The 26942-nt window shown below is 43.6% G+C and overlaps 1 protein-coding gene across 8 annotated transcripts in view; it reads left to right on the plus strand.

Annotated features, from left to right (window-relative positions):
- The window catches only part of ap3b1a (adaptor related protein complex 3 subunit beta 1a), an 87025-nt gene that overhangs the window by 24574 nt on the left and 35509 nt on the right, over positions 1-26942 (plus strand). For 4 of the 8 annotated variants that reach the window (XM_090234212.1, XM_090234215.1, XM_090234208.1 and 1 more), the window contains exons 7-20: positions 14092-14274; positions 15431-15586; positions 16259-16356; positions 16438-16492; positions 19488-19559; positions 19648-19710; positions 19886-20018; positions 20159-20268; positions 20470-20646; positions 21424-21610; positions 22399-22529; positions 22744-22897; positions 23009-23186; positions 24711-24876. In XM_090234212.1, the coding sequence (XP_090090338.1) occupies positions 14092-14274; positions 15431-15586; positions 16259-16356; positions 16438-16492; positions 19488-19559; positions 19648-19710; positions 19886-20018; positions 20159-20268; positions 20470-20646; positions 21424-21610; positions 22399-22529; positions 22744-22897; positions 23009-23186; positions 24711-24876 (1863 nt within the window). The remainder of the gene's footprint in view (positions 1-14091; positions 14275-15430; positions 15587-16258; positions 16357-16437; positions 16493-19487; positions 19560-19647; positions 19711-19885; positions 20019-20158; positions 20269-20469; positions 20647-21423; positions 21611-22398; positions 22530-22743; positions 22898-23008; positions 23187-24710; positions 24877-26942) is intronic. The other 4 variants (XM_090234213.1, XM_090234216.1, XM_090234209.1 and 1 more) reach the window with 1 other exon arrangement.

The raw sequence follows: 26942 nt of genomic DNA on the forward strand, positions 1-26942 counted from the left end.
TATCTACCTACCTCATCCCCATACTGGTATTTATTTATTTTGCTCCTTTGCACCCCAGTATCTCTACCTGCACATTCATCTTCTGCCGATCTACCGTTCCAGTGTTTAATTGCTATATTGTAATTACTTCGCCACCGTGGCCTATTTATTTCCTTAACTTACCTCATTTGCACTCACTGTATATAGACTTTTTGTTTTCTTTTGTTCTACTGTATTATTGACTATGTTTTGTTTATTCCATGTATAAATCTGTGTTGTATGTGTCGAATTGCTACACTTTATCTTGGCCAGGTCGCAGTTGCGAATGAGAACTTGTTCTCAACTAGCCTACCTGGTTAAAAACCTTGGATCATTGCTATTCATTGCTATTCTAACTTCCGCGACGCATATAAGGCCCTGCCCCGCTCTCCTTTCGGAAAAGCTGACCACGACTCCAATTTGTTGATCCCTGCCTACAGACAGGAACTAAAACAAGAAGCTCCCGCGCTGAGTTCTGTTCAACGCTGGTCCGACCAATCTGATTCCACACTCCAAGACTGCTTCCATCACGTGGACTGGGACATGTTTCGTATTGCGTCAGACAACAACATTGACGAATACGCTGATTCGGTGAGCGAGTTCATTAGAACGTGTGTTGAAGATGTCGTTCCCATAGCAACGACTAAAACATTCCCTAACCAGAAACCGTGGATTGATGGCAGCATTCGTGTGAAACTAAAAGCGCGAACCACTGCTTTTAATCAGGGCAAGGTGACCGGAAACATGACCTAATACAAACAGTGTAACTATTCCCTCCGCAAGGCAATCAAACAAGCTAAGCATCAGTATAGAGACAAAGTAGAATCTCAATTCAACGGCTCAGACACAAGAGGTATGTGGCAGGGTCTACAGTCAATCACGGATTACAAAAATAAAACCAGCCCCGTCACGGACCAGGATGTCTTGCTCCCAGGAAGACTAAATCACTTTTTTGCTCGCTTTGAGGACAATACAGTGCCACTGACACGGCCCGCAACTAAAACATGCAGACTCTCCTTCACTGCAGCCGACGTGAGGAAAACATTTAAACGTGTCAACCCTCGCAAGGCTGCAGGCCCAGACGGCATCCCCAGCCGCGCCCTCAGAGCATGCGCAGACCAGCTGGCTGGTGTGTTTACGGACATATTCAATCAATCCCTATCCCAGTCTGTTGTTCCCACATGCTTCAAGAGGGCCACCATTGTTCCTGTTCCCAAGAAAGCTAAGGTAACTGAGCTAAACGACTACCTTCAAGAGGGCCACCACCACTCACTTCCGTCATCATGAAGTGCTTTGAGAGACTAGTCAAGGACCATATCACCTCCACCTTACCTGACACCCTAGACCCACTCCAATTTGCTTACCGCCCAAATAGGTCCACAGACGATGCAATCTCAACCACACTGCACACTGCCCTAACCCATCTGGACAAGAGGAATACCTATGTGAGAATGCTGTTCATCGACTACAGCTCAGCATTTAACACCATAGTACCCTCCAAACTCGTCATCAAGCCCTGCCCTGTGCAACTGGGTACTGGACTTCCTGACGGGCCGCCCCCAGGTGGTGAGGGTAGGCAACAACATCTCCACCCCGCTGATCCTCAACACTGGGGCCCCACAAGGGTGCGTTCTGAGCCCTCTCCTGTACTCCCTGTTCACCCACGACTGCGTGGCCACGCACGCCTCCAACTCAATCATCAAGTTTGCGGACGACACAACAGTGGTAGGCTTGATTACCAACAACGATGAGACGGCCTACAGGGAGGAGGTGAGGGCCCTCGGAGTGTGGTGTCAGGAAAATAACCTCACACTCAACGTCAACAAAACTAAGGAGATGATTGTGGACTTCAGGAAACAGCAGAGGGAACACCCCCCTATCCACATCGATGGAACAGCAGTGGAGAGGGTAGCAAGTTTTAAGTTCCTCGGCGTACACATCACAGACAAACTGAATTGGTCCACCCACACAGACAGCATCGTGAAGAAGGCACAGCAGCGCCTCTTCAACCTCAGGAGGCGGAAGAAATTCGGCTTGTCACCAAAAGCACTCACAAACTTCTACAGATGCACAATCGAGAGCATCCTGTCGGGCTGTATCACCGCCTGGTACGGCAACTGCTCCGCCCACAACCGTAAGGCTCTCCAGAGGGTAGTGAGGTCTGCACAACGCATCACCGGGGGCAAACTACCTGCCCTCCAGGACACCTACACCACCCGATGTCACAGGAAGGCCATAAAGATCATCAAGGACAACAACCACCCGAGCCACTGCCTGTTCACCCTGCTATCATCCAAAAGGTGAGGTCAGTACAGGTGCATCAAAGCTGGGACCGAGAGACTGAAAAACAGCTTCTATCTCAAGGCCATCAGACTGTTAAACAGCCACCACTAACATTGAGTGGCTGCTGCCAACACACTGACTCAACTCCAGCCACTTTAATAATGGGAATTGATGGGAAATGATGTAAAATATATCACTAGCCACTTTAAACAATGCTACCTAATATAATGTTTACATACCCTACATTATTCATCTCATATGTATACGTATATACTGTACTCTATGTCATCTACTGCATCTTTATGTTATACATGTATCACTAGCCACTTTAACTATGCCACTTTGTTTACATACTCATCTCATATGTATATACTGCACTCAATACCATCTACTGTATCTTGCCTATGCCGCTCTGTACCATCACTCATTCATATATCTTTATGTACATACTCTTTATCCCCTTACACTTGTGTCTATAAGGTAGTAGTTTTGGAATTGTTAGCTAGATTACTTGTTGGTTATTACTGCATTATCGGAACTAGAAGCACAAGTATTTCGCTACACTCGCATTAACATCTGCATGTGACAAATAAAATTTTATTTGGTTAAATAAAAGTGACATAAAAAATAAAAAAAATAAACACAGTCAGGAAACAAAAACAAACCAACAGTATTTGGTTAGGAACGTCTTCCTTTCTTATAATTTGAAAATAGTAATTTCTCCTCCATCAAAATATTTTTTTACTCTATGTAATTTTAAATGTTGTACCCACATGGTAGTTCTGATGCACATTTCCGTGTAGGGTTTAAATGTATAGCTGGTTTCCCTATCATAACCAACTGTTTTACCAGTACACTGATTCATTTTATTTTACATTATATATGCACTGCTCAAAAAAATAAAGGGAACACTAAAATAACACATCCTAGATCTGAATGAATGAAATATTATTATTAAATACTTTTTTCTTTACATAGTTGAATGTGCTGACAACAAAATCACACAAAAATGATCAATGGAAATCAAATTTATCAACCCATGGAGGTCTGGATTTGGAGTCACACTCAAAATTAAAGTGGAAAACCACACTACAGGCTGATCCAACATTGATGTAATGTCCTTAAAACAAGTCAAAATGAGGCTCAGTAGTGTGTGTGGCCTCCACGTGCCTGTATGACCTCCCTACAACGCCTGGGCATGCTCCTGATGAGGTGGCGGATGGTCTCCTGAGGGATCTCCTCCCAGACCTGAACTAAAGCATGCGCCAACTCCTGGACAGTCTGTGGTGCACCATGGCGTTGGTGGATGGAGTGAGACATGATGTCCCAGATGTGCTCAATTGGAATCAGGTCTGGGGAACGGGCGGGCCAGTCCATAGCATCAATGCCTTCCTCTTGCAGGAACTGCTGACACACTCCAGCCACATGAGGTCTAGCATTGTCTTGCATTAGGAGGAACCCAGGGCCAACCGCACCAGCATATGGTCTCACAAGGGGTCTGAGGATCTCATCTCGGTACCTAATGGCAGTCAGGCTACCTCTGGCGAGCACATGGATGGCTGTGCGGCCCCCAAAAGAAATGCCACTCCACACACCATGACTGACCCACCGCCAAACCGGTCATGTTGGAGGATGTTGCAGGCAGCAGAACGTTCTCCACGGCGCCTCCAGACTGTCACGTCTGTCACGTGCTCAGTGTGAACCTGCTTTCATCTGTGAATAATTTGCCAATCTTGGTGTTCTCTGGTAAATGCCAAACGTCCTGCACGGTGTTGTGCTGTAAGCACAACCCCCACCTGTTTCTGACCGTTTGAGCAGACACATGCACATTTGTGGCCTGCTGGAGGTCATTTTGCAGGGCTCTGGCAGTGCTCCTCCTGCTCCTTCTTGCACAAAGGCGGAGGTAGCGGTCCTGCTGCTGGGTTGTTGCCCTCCTACGGTGTCCTCCACGTCTCCTGATGTACTGGCCTGTCTCCTGGTAGCGCCTCCATGCTCTGGACACTACGCTGACAGACACAGCAAACCTTCTTGCCACAGCTCGCATTGATGTGCCATCCTGGATGAGACTCCGTCTCATGCTACCACTAGTGTGAAAGCACCGCCAGCATTCAAAAGTGACCAAAACATCAGCCAGGAAGCATAGGAACTGAGAAGTGGTCTGTGGTCACCACCTGCAGAACCACTCCTTTATTGGGGGTGTCTTGCTAATTGCCTACAATTTCCACCTGTTTTGCACAACAGCATGTGAAATGTATTGTCAATCAGTGTTGCTTCCTAAGTGGACAGTTTGATTTCACAGAAGTGTGATTGACTTGGAGTTACATTGTATTGTTTAAGTGTTCCCTTTATTTTATTTGTTTCCCTTTAAAATAATAATACTAATGTGTGTGTGTATATATATATGTGTGTGTGTGTGTGTGTGTGTGTGTGTGTGTGTGTGTATATATATATGTGTATATATATATATATGTGTGTATATATATATATATATATATATGTATATATACATATATGTGTGTATATATGTATATATACATATATGTGTGTATATATATATATACACACACACACATTAGTATTATTATTTTTCTTTAAATTTTTGTTGCATTTTTTTTAGCATGAATATGTTTTCTATCTCAGGATTGTGCCCTGGAATCACATAACTCGTAACCGTGTCATATCATCCCATGGCTGCTTTTCTGCTTCAGCAGAGAAACACAACCCCTGTCTCTAACCAGAATACTTCTGCTTCAACAAAAAGATCCCAATCGGAGATGTCCCCTGCTCCTACAGGGTTACCCTGCTTCAACAGGATGTTCGCCCTAGAATTACTTCTAGGACTTTCCCTATTCAGAAATAACTCTGCTACAACTAGGGGTGTCTTTTCTACAACAACAAACAACACAATGTGCACAACCTGTTCTTAGAACAGGATTTTCGATGTTTAAAAAAAAATCAGTCTCACTCTGAATTGATCTTATCTGTCCGGAATGATGTATCCACTCACTGACACTCCTGGCAGGTCCGAGGTGGGTCCCCCTCTGCTCCGTTTTAGTAGTTGGAGTGTGTGGTAACCTGAGCCACGTTTAACAAAGCCCCTGCACGCAGTTTAACCTCGGTCTCCTGGGAGCAATCGGCAAGCGAAGTTAGCATCCCACCGCTGTCCCCAATTTATTGTGGAATATCTAATCAAAGGGAAGAGACTAGATTCTTTCAAACAACACTTTATCATGAGATTAGCAAAAATTGTGAGTCAAGGTAGAGCATCAGGTGCATAGTTGAAAGCTCAACGAACAGTGCTTGTTCAATGCTTTTATAGAGAAAATACATACAACCCCTTTCTGTATACGTGGCAGTCAGCAGATAGTGTGAAAAAGGTCATTTGTTGTCTGTGTAAATTTAAGATAGCACAAGGTTGATAGCCCGAGGGCTCAACTGTCTATTCACAACAACAAACACTATATTGTACTCCTTTCTGCAAGGTTCCATACATGTGACTTTCTTTAGATGGTAAACCCACGGGATTTCACATACTACGGTTGCACCCAAACGTTTCTTAGCTGTAAGCCTAGTCTTATGACCAAGTCACACCAAGACAAGTTTGTATCAGGTTAGAAAAACACTAGCATATAACAAGAGACTATTCTTTAAGCAGTAAAACACGGGATGGCATGACTAATTATGTAAGTTTTCACTGCACTCCATTAATCAGTTAGCAGAAGGAATTGGGTATGCCGATTTCCCATTTAAGGTGGAGCTTCAGGTCTTTACTAATTTGGGGATAAAGGTCACACGCTCATTCAAGGCTCTGTTTAAACAACTTAAAAACACTCCTGGGGCGCATTAAGCAGGATTTCATAAGGTGGTATATCTAAATGTGTTTATTGGGTTTCTACATTTGAAAACAAGGATGGTCCAACTTGGGCCATCATTGAGTTACTGTCAAGCCTTCCAACTTCTCCTGTCTCGCTCTTGTGCTCCTCGATACCCATGAACATTGGCACCCATGTTTTGAATCCCATAGTCAAGAACTCCCTTAAAGTCTGGTCCCAATTCCGAAATCACTTTAAAGCAAGTGACTTCTCCCCATGAACATCTAATCATCTCTTCCCAGAATCACAGATTGACACGGCATTCCAGTTGTGGCATAGGAATGGTCTGGTGTTTTTTTGTGACCCACATCCATCTCATTCCATACTCTGAGGGTTGACCATAATATTCCCAATACCCACTTTCAGATACCTGCAAACTCTCCGCTTTGCCCAAAAACATGTCCCTTCATTTCCACTGGAGCCTACTAAGTGTCCAGTCGAGAGGTGCTTAGATCTTAACCCATATCTGAAGGGCACAATCTCCAGATTATACAACATAATACAGAACATAATACAGAACATAATACATACAACATAATACATACAACATAATACAGAACATAATACAGAACATAATACAGAACATAATACATACAACATAATACACAACATAATACAGAACATAATACACAACATAATACAGAACATAATACACAACATAATACAGAACATAATACAGAACATAATACAGAACATAATACAGAACATAATACAGACAACATAATACAGAACATAATACATACAACATAATACAGAACATAATACAGAACATAATACAGAACATAATACAGAACATAATACATACAACATAATACAGAACATAATACATACAACATAATACAGAACATAATACAGAACATAATACAGACAACATAATACAGAACATAATACATACAACATAATACAGAACATAATACAGAACATAATACAGAACATAATACATACAACATAATACAGAACATAATACAGAACATAATACAGAACATAATACATACAACATAATACATAGAACATAATACATACAACATAATACAGAACATAATACAGAACATAATACAGAACATAATACATACAACATAATACAGAACATTAATCCACCTCCTTGGCAAATACAACATCTGCATGGGAGCAAGACATGGGTGGTGAGCTACCCGATGATATATGGCAACACAGTATTGAGCGTATCCACACATCAAGACATGGGTGGTGAGCTACCCGATGATATATGGCAACACAGTATTGAGCGTATCCACACATCAAGACATGGGTGGTGAGCTACCCGATGATATATGGCAACACAGTATTGAGCGTATCCACACATCAAGACATGGGTGGTGAGCTACCCGATGATATATGGCAACACAGTATTGAGCGTATCCACACATCAAGACATGGGTGGTGAGCTACCCGATGATATATGGCAACACAGTATTGAGCGTATCCACACATCAAGACATGGGTGGTGAGCTACCCGATGATATATGGCAACACAGTATTGAGCGTATCCACACATCAAGACATGGGTGGTGAGCTACCCGATGATATATGGCAACACAGTATTGAGCGTATCCACACATCAAGACATGGGTGGTGAGCTACCCGATGATATATGGCAACACAGTATTGAGCGTATCCACACATCAAGACATGGGTGGTGAGCTACCCGATGATATATGGCAACACAGTATTGAGCGTATCCACACATCAAGACATGGGTGGTGAGCTACCCGATGATATATGGCAACACAGTATTGAGCGTATCCACACATCAAGACATGGGTGGTGAGCTACCCGATGATATATGGCAACACAGTATTGAGCGTATCCACACATCAAGACATGGGTGGTGAGCTACCCGATGATATATGGCAACACAGTATTGAGCGTATCCACACATCAAGACATGGGTGGTGAGCTACCCGATGATATATGGCAACACAGTATTGAGCGTATCCACACATCAAGACATGGGTGGTGAGCTACCCGATGATATATGGCAACACAGTATTGAGCGTATCCACACATCAAGACATGGGTGGTGAGCTACCCGATGATATATGGCAACACAGTATTGAGCGTATCCACACATCAAGGCATGGGCTCATTCAGTTGAAGTTTTTGCACCGTCTCCATTACTGTTTTTCTGTTCTCATATCTGAAACTCGATAAATAAATAAAGTTGACGAGATGCCCTAGGGGAAAAAAAGAAAGACAAATGACTTTTTATTTTCGTCTTCAAAAATGTGACGAGAATTCCATGTGAGATTAATTGACATTTAATTTGACATGAAGCTCCTTTTCATCTGTTTTGTCCAATCACGAGCATGCATACATGAAGAATATTTCATGCAATCCTCTCATTGGCAGAATTGACATCTTTCAGTTACACAGTCTGATTGAGCTGATATGCCCTGCTCTCTCACACAGCTCCCAGTCGGTCACTTCCGTCACTCGTCAATCTTTTGAACTGATTCGATGCCAGGACATTTGACTTGTAACTAACTTCAACTAGAAACAATGTTTACTCTTACTTTCATGTAAGGTCATTTTGCTTTGATCACATCAGAAGATCTATTGCTCATTCCTCTGTGTTGCTGCTCTCAAGCCACAGTCCACAAATGCGAGTTGTGGTTGCTTTTTTCCTATGGGGAAAAACAAATTATATTAGTTTAGTAGTACTACAGTAGTACAGTAATACTTCTGGCATTTTTGTAAAGCTCAAATGCTTACTCACCCCCCTTGACGGTTACAATGGGGAGAAAATCAGAGCTGTAAATTGTTTAACCTGTAGCCAAGGATTTTATAGCCTATATTGTTAATTATAACTGCAATCTTCCGCAATATCAATGTTGCCAGCTAAGGTATACCAGGAGATAGTAGGCCTAGTTGGACAACGCTGCATGAATGTCCACATGATGGAAGTTAGAGGTATCCTAAAGTTAGCCTAAATATTAATTGTTTAATAGAAAAAATGCCCTAACCATTGTGACTAAAATGGCTGTGACTAAAACTAGACAAAAATTGTCCCGAGTTTTAGTCGACTGATAATAACTAACAAAGGATGATATGACTCAAATTTATTTTTAGACTAAAACTAAAATAGCAACCAAAATGAACGTCTCCATTCACAAAAACCTGCAATGAACAAAGCAGCATTGCAATAAGCATGGATTAAATATATTGTATTCAGTCTGAAATCAGATGGGGTGTCTTCTATTTGATATCATATCTGTTCAACAGTCAGTGCCTCTTAATTAATTGAAACCAAATCTATGATGTCACTACTACCACTAGGTGCAGTAATTCCATCCAGCCACCAGAGGGTGCTCCAGTCCAACAGAACAGTCCCCCCCAATCTTTAGCCATCTCTCCCCTCAGTTTAGCTCATTCACCAATGCCATGCTTTGTTAGCACCCACTTAAACCCACATCCTTAGACTCTCCAAGGTAACTTCCCATTTAGAAAGGCATTCTCCCACTGATGCTGGTGTCACCTTAATTTGCTTTCTACGGTTAAGTTATTTTTTCTAGATTAGCTTGAATGGCATTCTCCAACTCCAGTGTTTAAAGCAGCCCAGCCCATCACAAATACAGCATCTCCTTCCCCTATTAGGATAATAGATAGCGCATTTTCTTCAGAAAGTCACCATAAATATATAGCTAAATGCTCTTATCAAGGCTGTTTAAATGTCAATTGTGTACGTGCTGAAGTTAGCATATAGAATGCCCTGTACATTTAAAACATTTTAGCGACTTAATCATGTGGGGCATACATGTTTTACATATGGGTGGTTCCAGGAATTAAACCCACTATTGGGTTGTATGGCGTTGTAAGCACCATTCTCTACCAACTGAGGTACAGAGGACCACATACAGGCCATACACGCTCTTCCCCCTCTCAATTATGTATTCATTGCATACATTTCTCATTATATAAACAAATCCGTAGCACTAAGGCCAGTGGGGGCTGGAGAGCCCAGGACCAGATGCATAGCATATTTGGCTTCATTCACTAACGAAGATAGATGATTTCTCCCCATTGTAACACATTTTCACTGAGGCTGGCTGGCTGGCTGGCTGGCTGGCTGGGGGACAGAGAGAGATAGAGGGCACAGTCACAGAAGTGCTAGTGCTGTGATTAAAAAAAGAGGAATGCTAATGTATTTTCAGGGGTATCTTTGTGTTATGATTGTTATAATAATTTCAGAGCTTTTATATCATATTTATTGTCGGTTTAGTCTCTTTGCTTTTTGTTGGTGCTCTATCGTATTGCCTTTGGTCTTTAATTCAAAGTGTAAGCCTATTTGGATTTATTCACTCTTAGGAGTGTCATAACAATCACTTCTGGATATATTTGACATGCGTCTTACATTACCTGCTTTATGACTGTTGATCCCACAGCAGTATTTCAAGTGCATTTGATGTGTGTGTCACAAAATGCTCTTTGCAGACTAAGCCGTTTTTCCCTAGAGGAAAGTAAACACCTAAGCTGATATTTCCATTCACGCTCAGATTTAGAATTTCAGATCTGCTGTATCTAGACTCCTTTACATGGTGTGATTAGCCTAATGGGGGAATGTATAAAGCTGAGGTGAAGACAAGGGGTTATTTTGATGTAAGTAGTATAAATCTGTATAGGTGTAAAAAATATAATACACTTTTAGTTATTGAGCCAATAAGTGGCCTTCCTGACGTTGGTCTGAACAGTGATGGCCACATTAGGCTAAATGTGTGTGTGACACCCCTGGTTAAAGAGGGGATGGTATAAACAAAGAATGAGAAGAGAAGGGCTGTTGCGAGAGAAACAACACAGGAGGTTGTGCAGCTGTTTTACTGTGATGGATCTATTATCCAGCCATTACAAGATAAATGATCGATCCCTCCCATCCCACCCCCCTGCTTCCCCCTGCAAAATTGAAATGAGAACAGAGATGTGTGTGTGGTATGATTAGGGGCTAGGTGGGATACCCAGTCATTTAAGAGAAAAGGCGAGGGAGGACAGAGAGAATGCAAGGAGGGTAGGCCCACCGACCCTGCGCCATGCCATCAATCAAGGCGTCGTCTCTGGTGTGATGACCCAGCACTCGCCGCCTCCCTGGCACCTCCCTGGCACCTCCCTGGCACCCTAATTCGAATTCATGACAAAATAGATGCAAGGAAACGGTTTGGGCCCTTCATAATTTTATAGGAAATGTATTATTAGAGGAACCATTTGCTTAGTGTGATTTTTCCATTACTGGCTTGTCACGCAGTGTAGATAATATGTTGGTGGATGAGGGAGGGAGGGCGAAGGGGCAAGGAAGGAGGGAGGGTGAAGGGGAGAGGAAGGAGGGAGGATGGGTGCCAGCTCCATAGATTGGGGTGTCAGTTTTGTTGATGGTGCATGTAGTTTACCTTGGTGCTGTGTCTAATGGGGGTAGTTGAGAGAGGGGGAGGGAGCACAACAGGCCTGGGATACTAGGAACATCAGTGTATCCACTGATACACACACACACACTTACACCCGCAAAGTTCCTGTTCAAGTCCTGAAAGTACTTTACTCCAACAGGAGGTCTCTAAACTAGATGAAGTTTGCAGAGCTGGAACTTTACATCCAGCATCTGTTAGTTCTGAGACCAAGCACACTGTGCAAAACAATTAAAAACCACACACTACCCAATTAGGCCGCTTTCCAATTATAAACCACAAGCTCTGTTAAACTCTGCTTATGAGTTTTCTTATTGCCTGTGGATTTCCTAATTGCTTGCTAAACTGAGTGCTTAAACAATGTTACGTTCCTTGCCTCTGTTTTGATTCATTTCGTCCATATGGTTGTTTTTGTACACAACAGCTTGTTTTTGGTTGAAAAACGTACTTGTGGTTGCAAAGTTAGGCTGCTCCCAAACATGCATTTTATCTCACACACCTTTCTATTTAAGTGATAATGCCCAGGAAGCTGGGTTTTGGAGGATATATTGTCATGGGTGTTAGGTCCGAGATGAACTTGAGGGCCGGCACGAATGGGTTACCAACATATTCAAATTATTTTTATGAATTGATTCATACTATTTCATCTTTCCACAATATATAGTCCCAACACAAATCTAGGGTTGCTAGCCAAGTCGGTTGGCTGATCGTTCGTTCGTTCTATCAGTTCAGTTGTCAGAGACGTGACCCAGTCGTTAGTTTTAATGTTCTTATCCCTGGCTTGCTAACTTGTCAACTAAGGTTAACTCACAGTGCAGCCAGAATAACAGCAAAATAGCTGCATTTGCCTTTGTTTAAGCTGTTTTCTAGTGACATTTATTTGGAGACATCCATAACAATAAGCTAATGATGTGTGATTTCCCCTGGCAAAGAAAATGTGCTCTCTCCTCAGGACAGAGGAGCTAGCCAACAACACAGCTAACACCATCACTTCAAACGGAAACTGGAAAGACTACAAACTAGCTGCATTTTGTTTCATTTGAACTGTTTTCTATTGAAATGACTTTGTATATATCCATAAAATGACGCTAATTCATGATTTCGACTGGCTGAGAAAATCTGCCTGCCTGTCTCTTCCCGACCCCTGCACATTCATTACTATGGGACAGCTGGAGATAGAATTTCAATATTGAAACAATGTTGCCAATGTCAGAGAGACAGACAGGGTTTATACACATCTCTGTTATTGAAAACCAATTGCTAGTCTAAAAGAAATGGGAAATAATATCTACATGCTTTTTACAATGGAGTTCAAATTTATACCATTTCTGGTTGGGCTGATGAGACAGTGGATTGCACAGTGAGATGTAACAGCATAAATAGGCATTTCAACATCATAGCTTTAGCCGGTAGTAACTTGTGGCATAGACAATACCTGGAATGCGATTTTAACCAATCAGCATCCAGGGTTAGACACACCCATTGTATAAAGTTTTAAAAGTCATGTAGCAGCCTACTCTCTCTAAAGCTGTCCAGATTGTTGAATGATTAACACTTTGCTTTCTAGCTACCCAGTTGTAAGAGGGGCTCAAACACACACACAAACACATACACAATCAACACAGCTGCATGGTGAGGCTGATGGGTAAATGTACAGGGTTTCTGCAGTGGCCACCAGGGCAGTGGCCACCAGGTCTGTTGTAATGAGAGAGACTGAATTCTGCTCCCTATCTCCTTCCTTCTCCCCCTCGTCTCTCTGTGTTGGAACTGTTTGCATATTAATACATAGCCATGTCAATCAGCCCGCCAGTCAGCCAGCGACTCAGCCAGCCAGCGAGTCAGCCAGCCAGCCAGCAGCACTATAGGGATAGAACATGGACCAGACAAATGGATTTTTTTTCTCCCAATAAAATGTACTTGATTGCCCCCCTCCCCTTCCTCTCTCCTTCCATCCTCCCGCTTCCCCCTTTCTCTTGTCTCATGAATAGAACATTCAATTAGTTATGAGCTGAAATAATAATTATGAGAAATGTTATGTTAGTGATGGATTTATTTGATTTATTTTTATTTAACTAGGCAAGTCAGTTAAGAACAAATTCTTATTTACAACAATGCTGGGCCAATTGTGCGCCGCCATATGGGACTCCCAATCACGGCTGGGTTTGTGATACAGCCTGGAATCGAACCAGGTTATCTAGTGACGCCTCTAGCACTGCCTTAGACCACTGTGCCACTCGGGAGCCCATGGCAATGAGAAGTTAGATTAGTTTAGACTTAAAATGCTGTCATTTTCTACTCAGTTATTCTCCTGTGTGGTGCCTGAGTTTTTGTTTATTATAATCTAACTGTACATCCTAATTATTTATGTTTGATCATGAAGTACAGTCTTTCTAACCAAGGTGGCTTATGATGTGCCCAGGCTAGAGCATAGGTCTCCAACGCCGATTCTGGAGTTAATGAGGCTTTTGCTCCAGCCCTACAGTAACACACCTCTCTCTCCTCCTGCCCTCTAGTTGGTAGCAGGCAGCGTTGTGATGGCCTTTGAGGAGGTGTGTCCAGACCGTATTGACCTGATCCATAAGAACTACCGTAAACTCTGCAACCTGCTAGTGGACGTGGAGGAGTGGGGTCAGGTGGTCATCATCTCCATGTTGACACGCTACGCCAGGACACAGTTCACCAACCCCTGGAAAGAGGTGAGAGATGGAGGGAAGGGGAGAGGAAGCAAAGGGGAAACATGGTTTCTAAGATTGTACAAGAACAGTGTGAGATGTGGTGTGATCATTTAAAGTGGAACTCAGCAGTTAAAACAGTAACAAAGCGGTTTCCCTGTTTCTGTAAAAAGCTGAGCGATGGGGCTGGAGAAATGTAACCACTCTCAAATTCATTGACTGCAATGTATGCAAGGACTGACAATCCATGATATGTGAGTTTATATATTGGAGTAACAGGCTTATATTTTGGAGTGAGCTTATATATTGGAGTAACAGGCTTATATTTTGCATTCCACGACAGTTGAACTAAGCTCATGAGGCATTTATAAGTTATATTCTTCAAGAATAAATGGGTACAAATAATTAAGTCCAAAAATGTATGTCGCAACTGCAGATTGTCCCTTTAAATAATGGCTTGTCTTGAATGTCTCTTTAAAGCCAACCAGGACATGTCTCAGGTAAATGACCAATAGACATCATCATCACTTAAGTAATAAAGAAATCATTTCTTCAATATGATGAGTCAAATATAACCTACAGTAAATAAATCACAAAGTTAGACATTTGTCTACTGGGAGACATTTTGTCTACTGGGAGACATTTTGTCTACTGGGAGACATTTGTCTACTGGGTGACATTTGTCTACTGGGTGACATTTTGTCTACTGGGTGACATTTTGTCTACTGGGTGACATTTGTCAGTAAGTATGTGTTGGTAATGTAAGTCTATATTCAGTTATTTTTCACCCAGCGTTGCAGTTATTGTGTGAACATGAGGATTTGAAAGGGAACCCCTACACACAACGTGTCCTCAGTAGCTGTTAATTGTTATAACTTTACCAAGGTTGAAAGGCAAAAAATGTGCAATTAGCACAGTAAAAAAACAAGTGATATTTTGTGAGCACAGTGTGCAAAGTTTCGTTACCTGTTGTACAGGTGTCCAGCTCATCTTCAAGCAACCTCCTAGATGTGTGTGTGCATCTGGCTTTGAATATGATGAGTTGACACCTGGTGGTAAAGATGTGCTATCAGATTGACCTTTATGGTGGTTGTGCGTGTGCTGTGTTTCACAGTGAAGGTAAATGTGTGTGCTGTGAATAACAGAGTGAAATGAAATGTGTAATGTGTGTGTGTTTCAGGAAGGTGTGTTTGATGAGCGCAATGAGAGGGCGTTCTATGAGTCTGATGAGGAAAAGACTAGAGATGAGACGGAGGCCAAGCCCTACATGATGGACCCTGACCACAGACTGCTGCTCAGGAACACCAAGCCTCTACTACAGAGCAGAAACACTGCCGTGAGTCAAACACCACACACACACACACGCACACACGCACACACATAGAAATATACACAGACATAAAAGTAAGTGGTGTGTCTGCTCTTCAACCTGCTGTGAGGGATATAGGCAGCCTTGATGAAGGCGTCTGAGTGTGTGGTTCAGTTCTCACTCCTTCCTCAATGCTGTCTCTGGAACCAAGGCTACGCCGTGCCACCACTGATTCTGCCGCTGCTACACAGGAACACACCCATCATGTAACACACATTGTGAGCAGAGCTCCATCACCCAGGAGACTCAAGGTCTGTGTGGCAGTGTAGGAGCAGGAGGAAAAATGGTCCCAAATGAGTGTGTTGATTACAATGTGACATGTTATGTCCTTACCAGAGAAAACACACTGCGGCCCTCTATCTTACCGACACTTACCGTCACTTCTTCCAAATGTGACTCCTCAGTCCTTACTCCGGCTATCTGTTACCTTCTAAATGACACGTCTCATTTTAAAACACATGGCACTTTACTTACTTCGCTGTTTGATATATGGAGCTTTAAAGTGCTTTGTGTCCTGAGTGAAGAGAGACTCATCCTAAATAAGAAGAGTGGGAACAGTATGACTGGAAAAACACTGTCTGTATTTGAGGTGTTGCTAAGCGGCCATGTTGGATGTGTCTGTTGTCCTCGGTCTGTCAGGTGGTGATGTCTGTAGCCCAGCTGTACTGGCACCTGGCTCCTAAAAACGAGGTCAGCATCATCACCAAATCTCTGGTCAGACTGCTCAGAAGCCACAGGTAATCTCTATCCATTTTTCCCCCAAAAAAATGTTCCTGAGGATTTACGATGGCTTAATATTTCCTCTCTCTCCCTCTTAGAGAGGTGCAATACATTGTGTTACAGAACATTGCCACCATGTCCATCCAGAGAAAGGTAAGGACTAGGGATGCAAATCTTGTTCCATTTTGTTGCTGACAAACCAACCCCCATTAACCAGTTAGCAAACAGTTATATTTATTCCAAACAGTAAAAGGACTTGACCAACAAAAAATACTGCATGGAAGGAACAGCCATTTTTCATTAAGAGTTTAAAAAAACTTGTGACACTAGCAAGCCTGTCCTCTCATTATTGAACATGCAACTACTGTAGTGAAGTAGAGAATGGAATAGATCATTTTCAATATATGCAATTAGCAGGAAGACGGTGTTCTAAAAGACACCTGATGCAATCCATTTCATGTGACAGAGATTAACATCTCGGTTCGAAACTTAGAAAGAGAGCAAATGTAAATATGCAACAACTAGGCTGGGTTGTTAATATGACTAGGATTGTGCCTTTGGCTTCTGGACAACAAACGAAAGTTGATATGAAAACCAGTAGGATAGGAGAGAAAGACTATGAAACTTTTTTGGTTGCTAGCCTAGCTGCTGTTGTTGGCTGCTTCATGCTGCTCCTCTCTCTCCCACTGCTGCCTGCAGCCTGCATCTGTGAGTTGCCTAGCAACGAGTCTCTGGCTTGCTTGCGGCTCAGCCGAGACAGCCATATCGGTTTAGTTATACAAATCTTTGGCCATATAGTTGACATGAGAAAGCTACTTTCTGACTCTATAAACCCACCTTACATTACAAATGTCTGCAAAATAATAATTCCGATTGACCCAGACACTGTTCCTGTTTTGACTGATGATTTTGTTAAATTCTGACACAATTTAATTCCACAAAATTATGCAAATTAACCTATAGACTGTTAAAGAGAGACTGGCTGCATCACTTATTTTATTAAGAAACATTGTGTTGAAAATTCCAAATTGTTTGCATAGTCAACTTACACACAGCTCTGACACACACACTTACCCCACCATACATGCCACCATGTCTTTTCACAGTCCCAAAAATCCAGAACAAATTCAAGAAAGCGTACACTATTATATAGAGATATTATTGCATGGAACTCCCTTCCATCTCATATTTCTCAAATGAACAGCAAACATGGTTTAAAAAAACAGATAAAGCAACACCTCATGGCACAACGCCTCTCCCCTATTTGATCTAGATAGTTTGTATGTATTGACATGTAGCATACGTGTGCTAATTTTAAATTGATTCAATTCTGTCCTTGAGCTGTTCTTGTCTATTAATGTTCTGTATTATGTAATGTTTCATGTTTTGTGTGGACCCCAGGATGAGTAGCTGCTGCTTTCGCAACAGCTAATGGGATCCTAATAAATACCAAAATACCAAGCATGACTGGTCAAATGTATTTTCAGTGGCTAACTGACTAAAGGTTAACCATTAAAATCCCTAGTCAGGACAGACACCCTTACAGATGTAGGGTCTTAATTTGATTACTGCAGGAAATGTAGATGAGATTTGATTTAGATAAATTCACTGAAAACATACGGTTACAGTGTGTTCGGAAAGAATTCCGATCCAGAATTTGTTATGTTACAGCCTTATTCTAGAATGGATTAAATAGCCCCCCCCCCTCATAAATCTTCAAACAATACCCCATAATGACAAAGGAAAAACTGTTTTTTAGAAATGTATGAAATAAAAACTGAACTAACACATTTACATAAGTATTCAGACCCTTTACTCAGTACTTTGTTGAAGCACCTTTGGCAGCGATTACAGGCTTGTGTCTTCTTGACACACCTGTATTTGGGGAGTTTCACCCATTCTTCTCTGCAGATCCTCTCAAGCTCTGTCAGGTTGGATGGGGAGCATCGCTGCACAGCTATTTTCAGGTCTCCAGAGATGTTCGATCAAGCCCGGGCTTTGGCTAGGCCTCTCAATAACATTCAGAGACTTGTGCCGAAGCCACTCCTGCGTTGTCTTGGCTGTATGCTTAGGGTTGTTGTCCTGTTGGAGGGTGAACCTTCACCCCAGTCTGAGGTCCTGAGTGCTCTGGAGCAGGTTTTCATCAAGGATCTCTCTATACTTTGCTCCGTTCATCTTTTCCACAATCCTGACTAGTCTCCCAGTCCCTGCTTCTGAAAAACATTCCCACAGCATAATGCTGCCACCACCATGCTTCACCGTAGCGATAGTGCCAGGTTTGTCAGAGTGACCATCTGGTTCTTGGTCACCTCCCTGACCAAGGCCTTTCTCCCCCGATTGCTCAGTTTGGCCAGGTGGCCAGCTGTAGGGAGAGTCTTGGTGGTACCAAACTTCTTCCATTTAGGAATGATGGAGGCCACTGTGTTTGTTTGGGACATTCAATGCTGCATACATTTTTTGGTACCCTTCCCCAGATCTGTACCTCAACACAATCCTGTCTCGGAGCTCTACGGACAATACCTTCGACTTCATGGCTTGGTTTTTGCTCTGACATGCACTGTCAACTGTGGGACTTTATATAGACAGGTGTGCCTTTCCAAATCATGTCCAATCTACTGAATTTAAAACAGGTCGAATCCAATCAAGTTCTAGAAACATCTCAAGGATGATCAAGGGAAACAGCATGCACCTGAGCTCAATTATCAAGTCTCATAGGTGTCTGAATACTTATTAGGTATTTGTTTTTTTTATTTTTAATATCTTTTTGAAAAATGTCTAAACCTGTTTTCACTATGTCATTATGGAGTATTGTGTGTAGATTGATGAGGGAAGAAAATAGAATAACGCTGTAACAAAATGTGGAAAAGGAGAAGGGGTCTGAATACTGTCTGAGTGCACTGTATATTAACAGTATTGCACTTTTCATGTAACCTACATATGGCCAGCTAATAGCCTAACCACCAATCAAGCAACATTATGGATTAAACGTTAAAATCCTGTTGCTGCAGGATTATTTTGATGTGACTAGATAGGTCAAATTAAGATCCTACATCTGTAGTAGTAGGTCCTTTTAGTTGTAGTTTAGCGTGCATACATGTATTGGCACACTGTATGTTCTGAACTGTATGTTTTGGTGTTGTCTCACTAGGGCATGTTTGAACCTTACATGAAGAGTTTTTATGTGAGATCCACAGATGCCACTCACATCAAATCACTCAAGGTAAGCGCCCTCATGATGACCTAGTTAATGTAAAAGTAAACTGTGAGATGAGTTCAGGTGTGTGATCAGATCTGTCTCGACTCCCCAGCTGGAGATCTTGACCAGCCTGGCCAACGAAGCCAACATCTCCACTATCCTTAGAGAGTTCCAGGTAAGTTTTTCTCTCCTCGTTCTATTTTTTCTCTTTCTTTTTCTTTCTTTCTCGCTCTCTTTTCCTTTCTTTTCCTTTCTTTCTCGCTCTCATTCAAACCCTTTACCCATCTCTGGCACATGTATTTATTGCCTTTTACAGTGAGTGGCTCCAACTTGTGCTTTGGTTTTTCCAGACCTATGTGAAGAGCCAGGACAAGCAGTTTGCTGCCGGTACCATCCAGGCCATAGGCAGGTGTGCCACCAACATCTCTGAGGTCACAGACACCTGCCTCAATGGACTGGTGCTGCTGCTCTCCAACAGAGACGGTATGGGGGAGGGATCCAGTCCATTGGTTTATTGATTGATCGACTGATTGGTTCTTTGTCCAGCGTCTTTCTAAAGTTTGATGTGTGTGAAATCCTCTTGTAGGTATTGTTTTAAATGTAACCGTATGAAGTCATTACAGAGACGGTGGTCGCGGAGAGTGTGGTGGTGATCAGGAAGCTGCTCCAGATCCAGCCCACCCAGCACAGTGATATCATCAAACACATGGCCCAACTCTTTGACAACATCACTGTACGTCTACCACTATTTGAACATTTGTGTGTCTGTGTCCGAGTGTGTATTTCATGAGACTGAGCTTGTGTGAGTTGGAACATTTAATTGTGTGCACAATCTTAACATAGAGTAACCCGTGCCGAAGGTGCTGATGGCGTGGGCCAGCATCCTGTGGCTGATGGGAGAGTACAGTGAGGACTAACCCCTCTGTGTCTCCAGGTGCCGATGGCGCGGGCCAGCATCCTGTGGCTAATGGGAGAGTATTGTGAGAGGGTCCCTAAGATCGCCCCTGACGTCCTCCGCAAGATGGCCAAGAGCTTCACCTCCGAGGAGGACATTGTCAAGCTCCAGACTGTCAACCTGGCTGCCAAACTCTATCTCACCAACTCCAAACAGGTAAAAGATACATAGTCTACGCTAAACTGTGCAGTAGCCTATAAGATGTTATTAAGCTGTTATTACCATGTCAATTCCGCTTATGATGACTTCCAGTTATTCTAGTTATTTGGCTACTTAGGCACTAGCTTCTAATATAGTTTCGCCAGTGTCTTTCCTAAGTATTCTGGTTTGGTTCAGCCTGCTGGGCCTAACAGAAGTCCTATACCATAACCTCAGAGCTAAATGCTTTGTTAAGAGCAGGCTTCAATGTAGCGCATTCTTCCATCTCCCTGCCTCCCCTCGTATGAGAACTGAAGGCCCATTCTATCAGATGGGAAGCAATATGGCTGCCAAGCTCGGATTATGACCACACTGCAGACGCTGCTGCTGCCGCCGCTGCCTCAAATGAGCACATTATTACACCGGTATCCCCTGGTAATGTTTCAGAGAGGGGGTGGAGAGAGAGGTGTAATGTTTCCGTTCAGGTAGTAACTCTTGTTTTTATTCCTCTCTAAATAATATATGTTAGTGTAAGGAAAGCACTTCCCGTCTCAGACCATAAACCCACCTGGTACAGGGAGAGGTTGTCACTCATACAGCTAGTGAGGAGCAGAGGGCACATTTAGTGTGATGCCCCAGAGCTGTGTGTTTTTTTGTGTGTGTGTTTTCTTCCCATCTCCTTGAATATCTTCCCATATCCCTCCATCTTTCCCCTGCTCTTTTTCCTGCCCTGTCCCCTATATCTTTCTCTCCCTTCCCTCCATCCCCCCACTCTCCCTCCTTTCTTCCATCCAGACTAAGCTGTTGACCCAGTACATTCTGAACCTGGGGAAATATGACCAGAACTATGACATCAGAGACCGCACGCGATTCATCCGCCAGCTCATTGTGCCCAATGACAAGAACGGAGCGCTCAGCAAGTACGCCCACCGCATTCTGCTGGCGCCCAAACCAGCACCTGTCCTCGAGTCTGCCTACAAAGGTACCTTTTAAATAGCGCACTAGATAGGGAATTGTATGGGTCTCTCTGAATGGCATTGGGGTCAGGGCTCTCTCTCTGACTCAAATGAGATGGATGAATTACCTGGCTAATACTAACCTTTCTGAGATGCAGAGAACACACACATATACACACACACACTTGACTTTAATCCAGATAAGAGACAGAAGCAGCCTCCTAAACATTATTATTCTGCGGTGGTCTCTGCGTCTGCTAGATGTTTATGGAAAACGTTAACTGCTCCTGTCATTCTTAATATTCACACTTTAACGCCTCTTTTTTCTCTCCATCTTTTTAGTTAGAGAAAGCCTGTTTTGAAGGCAGACCTCCCCAGGCACTTGGACTGATTACACCTCCTATATTCACCATTAGGGAGGGAGAATCCTTTTAATCTGTTTGCCCGCTGCCGTGTATGTGCTCCTGTGGTCTCCTGGACCCTTTATTAAACAGAGTTGTGTATGTGTTTATACAGTGACATTTCAGAGTGTTTAAGGCCATTTACTCTCTGTCCTGCATATTGAGAGAGCACTGCTGTGACATTGAGACCCCTGCCTCTCAACCCTTCTCCCCCCTCCAATGTTAATCATTGTTTCCTTATTTTCTCTTGCTCTCTCCCTAACTCCAATGTTTCTCCTTTGACACGTTTTCTCCTCTCTTTCTCCATCCCTCTTTCTTTTCTTTCTCCTCCCTCTATCTTGCCCTCTCCCCATCGTTTTCTCTTCTCCTCTCCCCTGTGTCTCCCTCTACCTCTCTCTACCTCTCTCTGTCAGACCGCGATCGTTACCAGTTGGGAACCCTGTCCCACACCATCAACACCAAAGCCAGTGGCTACCTGGAGCTCTCTGATTGGCCCGCCGTGGCTCCTGACCAATCAGTGAGGAATGTGGAGGTAATTGAGCCGGTAAAGATCCATCATTCTATCTTTCCTTCTACTGCTCACCTCACCCCGGCCCCACACCAAGGGTGGTCATGGTCAACTCTGTCACCCAAACTACAAATCCATTTTTGCTACGTTTCAATATGTTTGCAGTTCTCCCAACTCTCCTCCCTTCTCTTACTTTACTTCCTCTACTGTACCTCACTTCCTCTGACGTCACTTCCTGTTCCGTTGCCAGGTGAAGGAGTGGGCTCCATCTCTAGGGAAGACTGGGAAATCCAAGCCTGCCAAATCATCAGATGACAAGTTCTACTCTGACTCAGGAGAGGAGGAGGAGGAGAAGGGATCAGGGAGCAGTAGCAGTGAGGATGGCAGTAGTAGTAGTAGTGAAGGTGTGTGTCCACATGTGTAACATAAAGTTCTCTTGTGAGTGTTTGCATTGCCAGTCCAATCCATTTTGTCTGTAAGACTGCACATCTTACAAAATGAACGTGTGTGTCCAGAGTCAGGCAGCGATGCAGAGAGCCATGTCCAGAAGAACAGCAGTCAGAGCAGTGAGGAGTCAGACAAGTCCTCCAGCCAATCAGAGAAGAGTTCCAGTGAATCTGACTCTGAAAAGAAGGAGAGGAAAACTAAGACCCCACTACAGAAGACGACAGTCAAACCAACAGCCAAAGACAGGTACCACACTATCATGGAACATGCCCACTCCCCTGACTAGGTCCTTGGTTTGGAACCTATATGTATTGTTTGTCTATCATTTCTCTTCTTGCTGAATTTATCTATTGAGGTCTTACCTGTTTTATCGAAGGCTGAGCGTGATAATTAGGCAAGGTGTTTGTGTGTGTGTTTGTGTTCGCTCATACAACAGTGCAGCTGTCTGAAGTCATGGTCATAGTCAGCAACGTGATCAGTGCTCTGTGGCATCAATGTCATTCTCCATCTGTTTCTCTCTCTCTCTCCTCTCTCTCTCTCTCTCTCTCTCACATTCTCTCTCTCTCTCTCTCTCACACATTCGCTCTCTCTCACACATTCTCTCTGGTCATGTTGAAGACATACGATGACACCTACTGTACACACACGTTCAGAGCAGTTAGAATGTAGTTATTGTGAGCTCCATCAGCAGTGGTCCAGATTTACATGGCTGATAGATAATGACTGTGGATTGGTCATTTAGCTGCCTGGTGGTACCAATGAATGAGATCTGAGTCATTACTGCTGAATACACACACACGCACACGGTTACACACTGGCAAATTTAGTCCCTGACACGTTCTATTTCACTCACCCCAGCTTTCTTTCTTTCTTTCGCACACACACACACACACACACACACACCCTACCTGCTCGCGCTGTATGACAGGCCGGCAGCTGACCTTGTTCCCTCCATTAGAGTGTAATTAGAGCAGCTCACCCCAGTGATTTCACACACACACACACACACACACACACACACAATCTCTCTCTCTCGCAAACACACACACCGACACACACAGTAATTATCCCAGCTCACCCCAGTGCTTCCACAACAAACCCAGCATAATGCCCTCATTACAGCCCAGTCATTCCAGGCAGGGCTTAATCAGGCCCACTCTGATTTATATCGCTTTTTCCTGTTCGAAACAAATGAAATCTGTAGGCCAAATTAATACTGGCTTCTCATCATCGGCCAAGTTAAAAAGCCAGTTACCGTCACAATTCTCCTCGTTAATTTAACAGCTGAAAATCCCAGGCAGCCCCAGTAAACACTCATTATCAGGACAAATTGAAGAGAGAGGGAGATGGAGGGAGGGAGGAGGATAACTTTTTAGCCAAAGCGATATTAAATTAAGTGGGCGAACCAAAACAGATTGATCTAGGTTGTTCTGACAGAGTTTGAGTGTGAGCTCCAGCAGACTGCACTACGTGGTGCAGAATGGAAAGTGTTTGAATGTATAGATGCATAACACTTTCCCCTTCGTATTGAAACTTAGTCATGTTTTGGTTATAGGAAACACGAGTTAATGTATTACAGTCTTCAGTTTAAGATATGTTAAAGGTGCCCTATTCCTTATATTTCCTCATGTGAAATCATCTTTAAACACTCCTTTATCAGTTACAGATTGAAAAGTGTTGGAATGTGATTTGGAGGTCAACTCTTACAACCTTTTGTGTTCTCTCTCCTCAATGTGTGTTCGTTTATGTGTGTGCGTGTTCCTGTGTCAGTGATTCGGATGAGAATGGGAACATTGCTAAAGAAGCCAACAGTTCGTCTGCAGAAGAGAGCTCCTCTGATTCTGATTCTGATTCAGAATCAGACTCTGACACCCACACAGACTCTGACTCAGGCACCGAACACAAGAAGGAGACCAAGTCTAAAGCCAAACCCAAGGTGAGACAACCACTTGCTAGGTGTGTCCGTTCTAGCATGCTTAACATCTAAGATACAGCTAGTGTTAACTCTCGAGTGTTCCTTAATCTGCAGTTGATTGAATTGAGGCCGTGGTCTGACTCTGAACAGATGAAGGTCTGTTGACCTGTGTCCAATCTGAGCTGTTCTCCACACCGTAAATAAGAGAGTTTGAACCAACCCTCTGTTCATCATGGTACAACAGAATACAGTGTGTTAGTGAGTGTGAACAGTGTCTTTTGAAGAGCTACTGGAGGATTTTACACAGCGGGATATGATTTGGTCTGCTTATTTGTTTATTCTTGCTTTTTCTCTCACCTCATCCTTCCCTCCCTCTTTCTGATTCTCCCGCCCTCTTTCTGATTCTCCCGCCCTCTTTCTGATTCTCCCGCCCTCTTTCTGATTCTCCCGCCCTCTTTCTGATTCTCCCGCCCTCTTTCTGATTCTCCCGCCCTCTTTCTGATTCTCCCACCCTCTTTCTGATTCTCCCTCTTTCTGATTCTCCCACCCTCTTTCTGATTCCCTCTCTCTCTCTCTCTCTCTGATTCTTTCTCTCTCTCTGATTCCCTCTCTCTCTCTCTCTCTCTGATTCCCTCTCTCTCTCTCTCTCTCTCTCTGATTCTCTCTCTCTCTCTCTCTCTCTCTCTGATTCCCTCTCTCTCTCTCTCTCTCTCTCTGATTCTCTCTCTCTCTCTCTCTCTCTCTCTGATTCCCTCTCTCTCTCTCTTTCTGATTCTCCCACCCTCTTTCTGATTCCCTCTCTCTCTGATTCTCTGTCTGATTATCCCTGGCTGCATTCCAAACACTTAACACACACCCTCTCCCCTCAGGCCTCAAATTAAGTGGGCACTTCTGATGACGTCTGACGAGTTTACACTTGCAGGGCAAGGGAGGAAGGAATTCTTTTTAAATGGACTGCCCTTGCCCGGAAGTACATCAAATCAAATGTATTTATATAGCCCTTCGTACATCAGCTGATATCTCAAAGTGCTGTACAGAAACCCAGCCTAAAACCCCAAACAGCAAGCAATGCGGGTGTAGAAGCACAGTGGCTAGGAAAAACTCCCTAGAAAGTCCAAAACCTAGGAAGAAATATAGAGAGGAACCAGGCTATGAGGGGTGGCCAGTCCTCTTCTGGCTGTGCCGGGTGGAGATTATAACAGAACATGGCCAAGATGTCCAAATGTTCATAAATGACCAGCATGGTCAAAAAATTATAATAATCACAGGCAGAACAGTTGAAACTAGAGCAGCAGCACAGCCAGGTGGACTGGGGACAGCAAGGAGTCATCATGGCAGGTAGTCCTGAGGCATGGTCCTAGGGCTCAGGTCCTCCGAGAGAGAGAGAGAGAGAATTAGAGAGAGCATACTTAAATTCACACAGGACACCGGATAAGACAGGAGAAGTACTCCAGATATAACAAACTGACCCTAGCACCCCGACACAATCTACAGCAGCATAAATACTGGAGGCTGAGACAGGAGGGGTCAGGAGACACTGTGGCCCCATCCGATGATACCCCCGGACAGGGCCAAACAGGAAGGATATAACCCCACCCACTTTGCCAAAGCACAGCCCCCACACCACTAGAGGGATATTTTCAAACACCAACTTATCATCCTGAGACAAGGCTGAGTATAGCCCACAAAGAGCTCCACCACGGCACAACCCAGGGGGGGCGCCAACCCAGACAGGAAGATCACATCAGTGACTCAACCCACTCAAGTGACGCACCCCTCCTAGGGACGGCATGAAAGAGCACCATTAAGCCAGTGACTCAGCCCCTGTAATAGGGTTAGAGGCAGAGAATCCCAGTGGAAAGAGGGGAACCGGCCAGGCAGAGACCGCAAGGGCGGTTCGTTGCTCCAGTGCCTTTCCGTTCACCTTCCCACTCCTGGGCCAGACTACACTAAATCATATGACCCACAGAAGAGATGAGTCTTCAGTAAAGACTTAAAGGTTGAGACCGAGTTTGCGTCTCTCACATGGATAGGCAGACCATTCCATAAAAATGAAGCTCTATAGGAGAAAGCCCTGCCTCCAGCTG

Source organism: Oncorhynchus mykiss, chromosome 5, assembly GCF_057628025.1.
Source record: "Oncorhynchus mykiss isolate SJ-2025 chromosome 5, ASM5762802v1, whole genome shotgun sequence".
Classification (NCBI taxonomy): domain Eukaryota; kingdom Metazoa; phylum Chordata; class Actinopteri; order Salmoniformes; family Salmonidae; genus Oncorhynchus; species Oncorhynchus mykiss.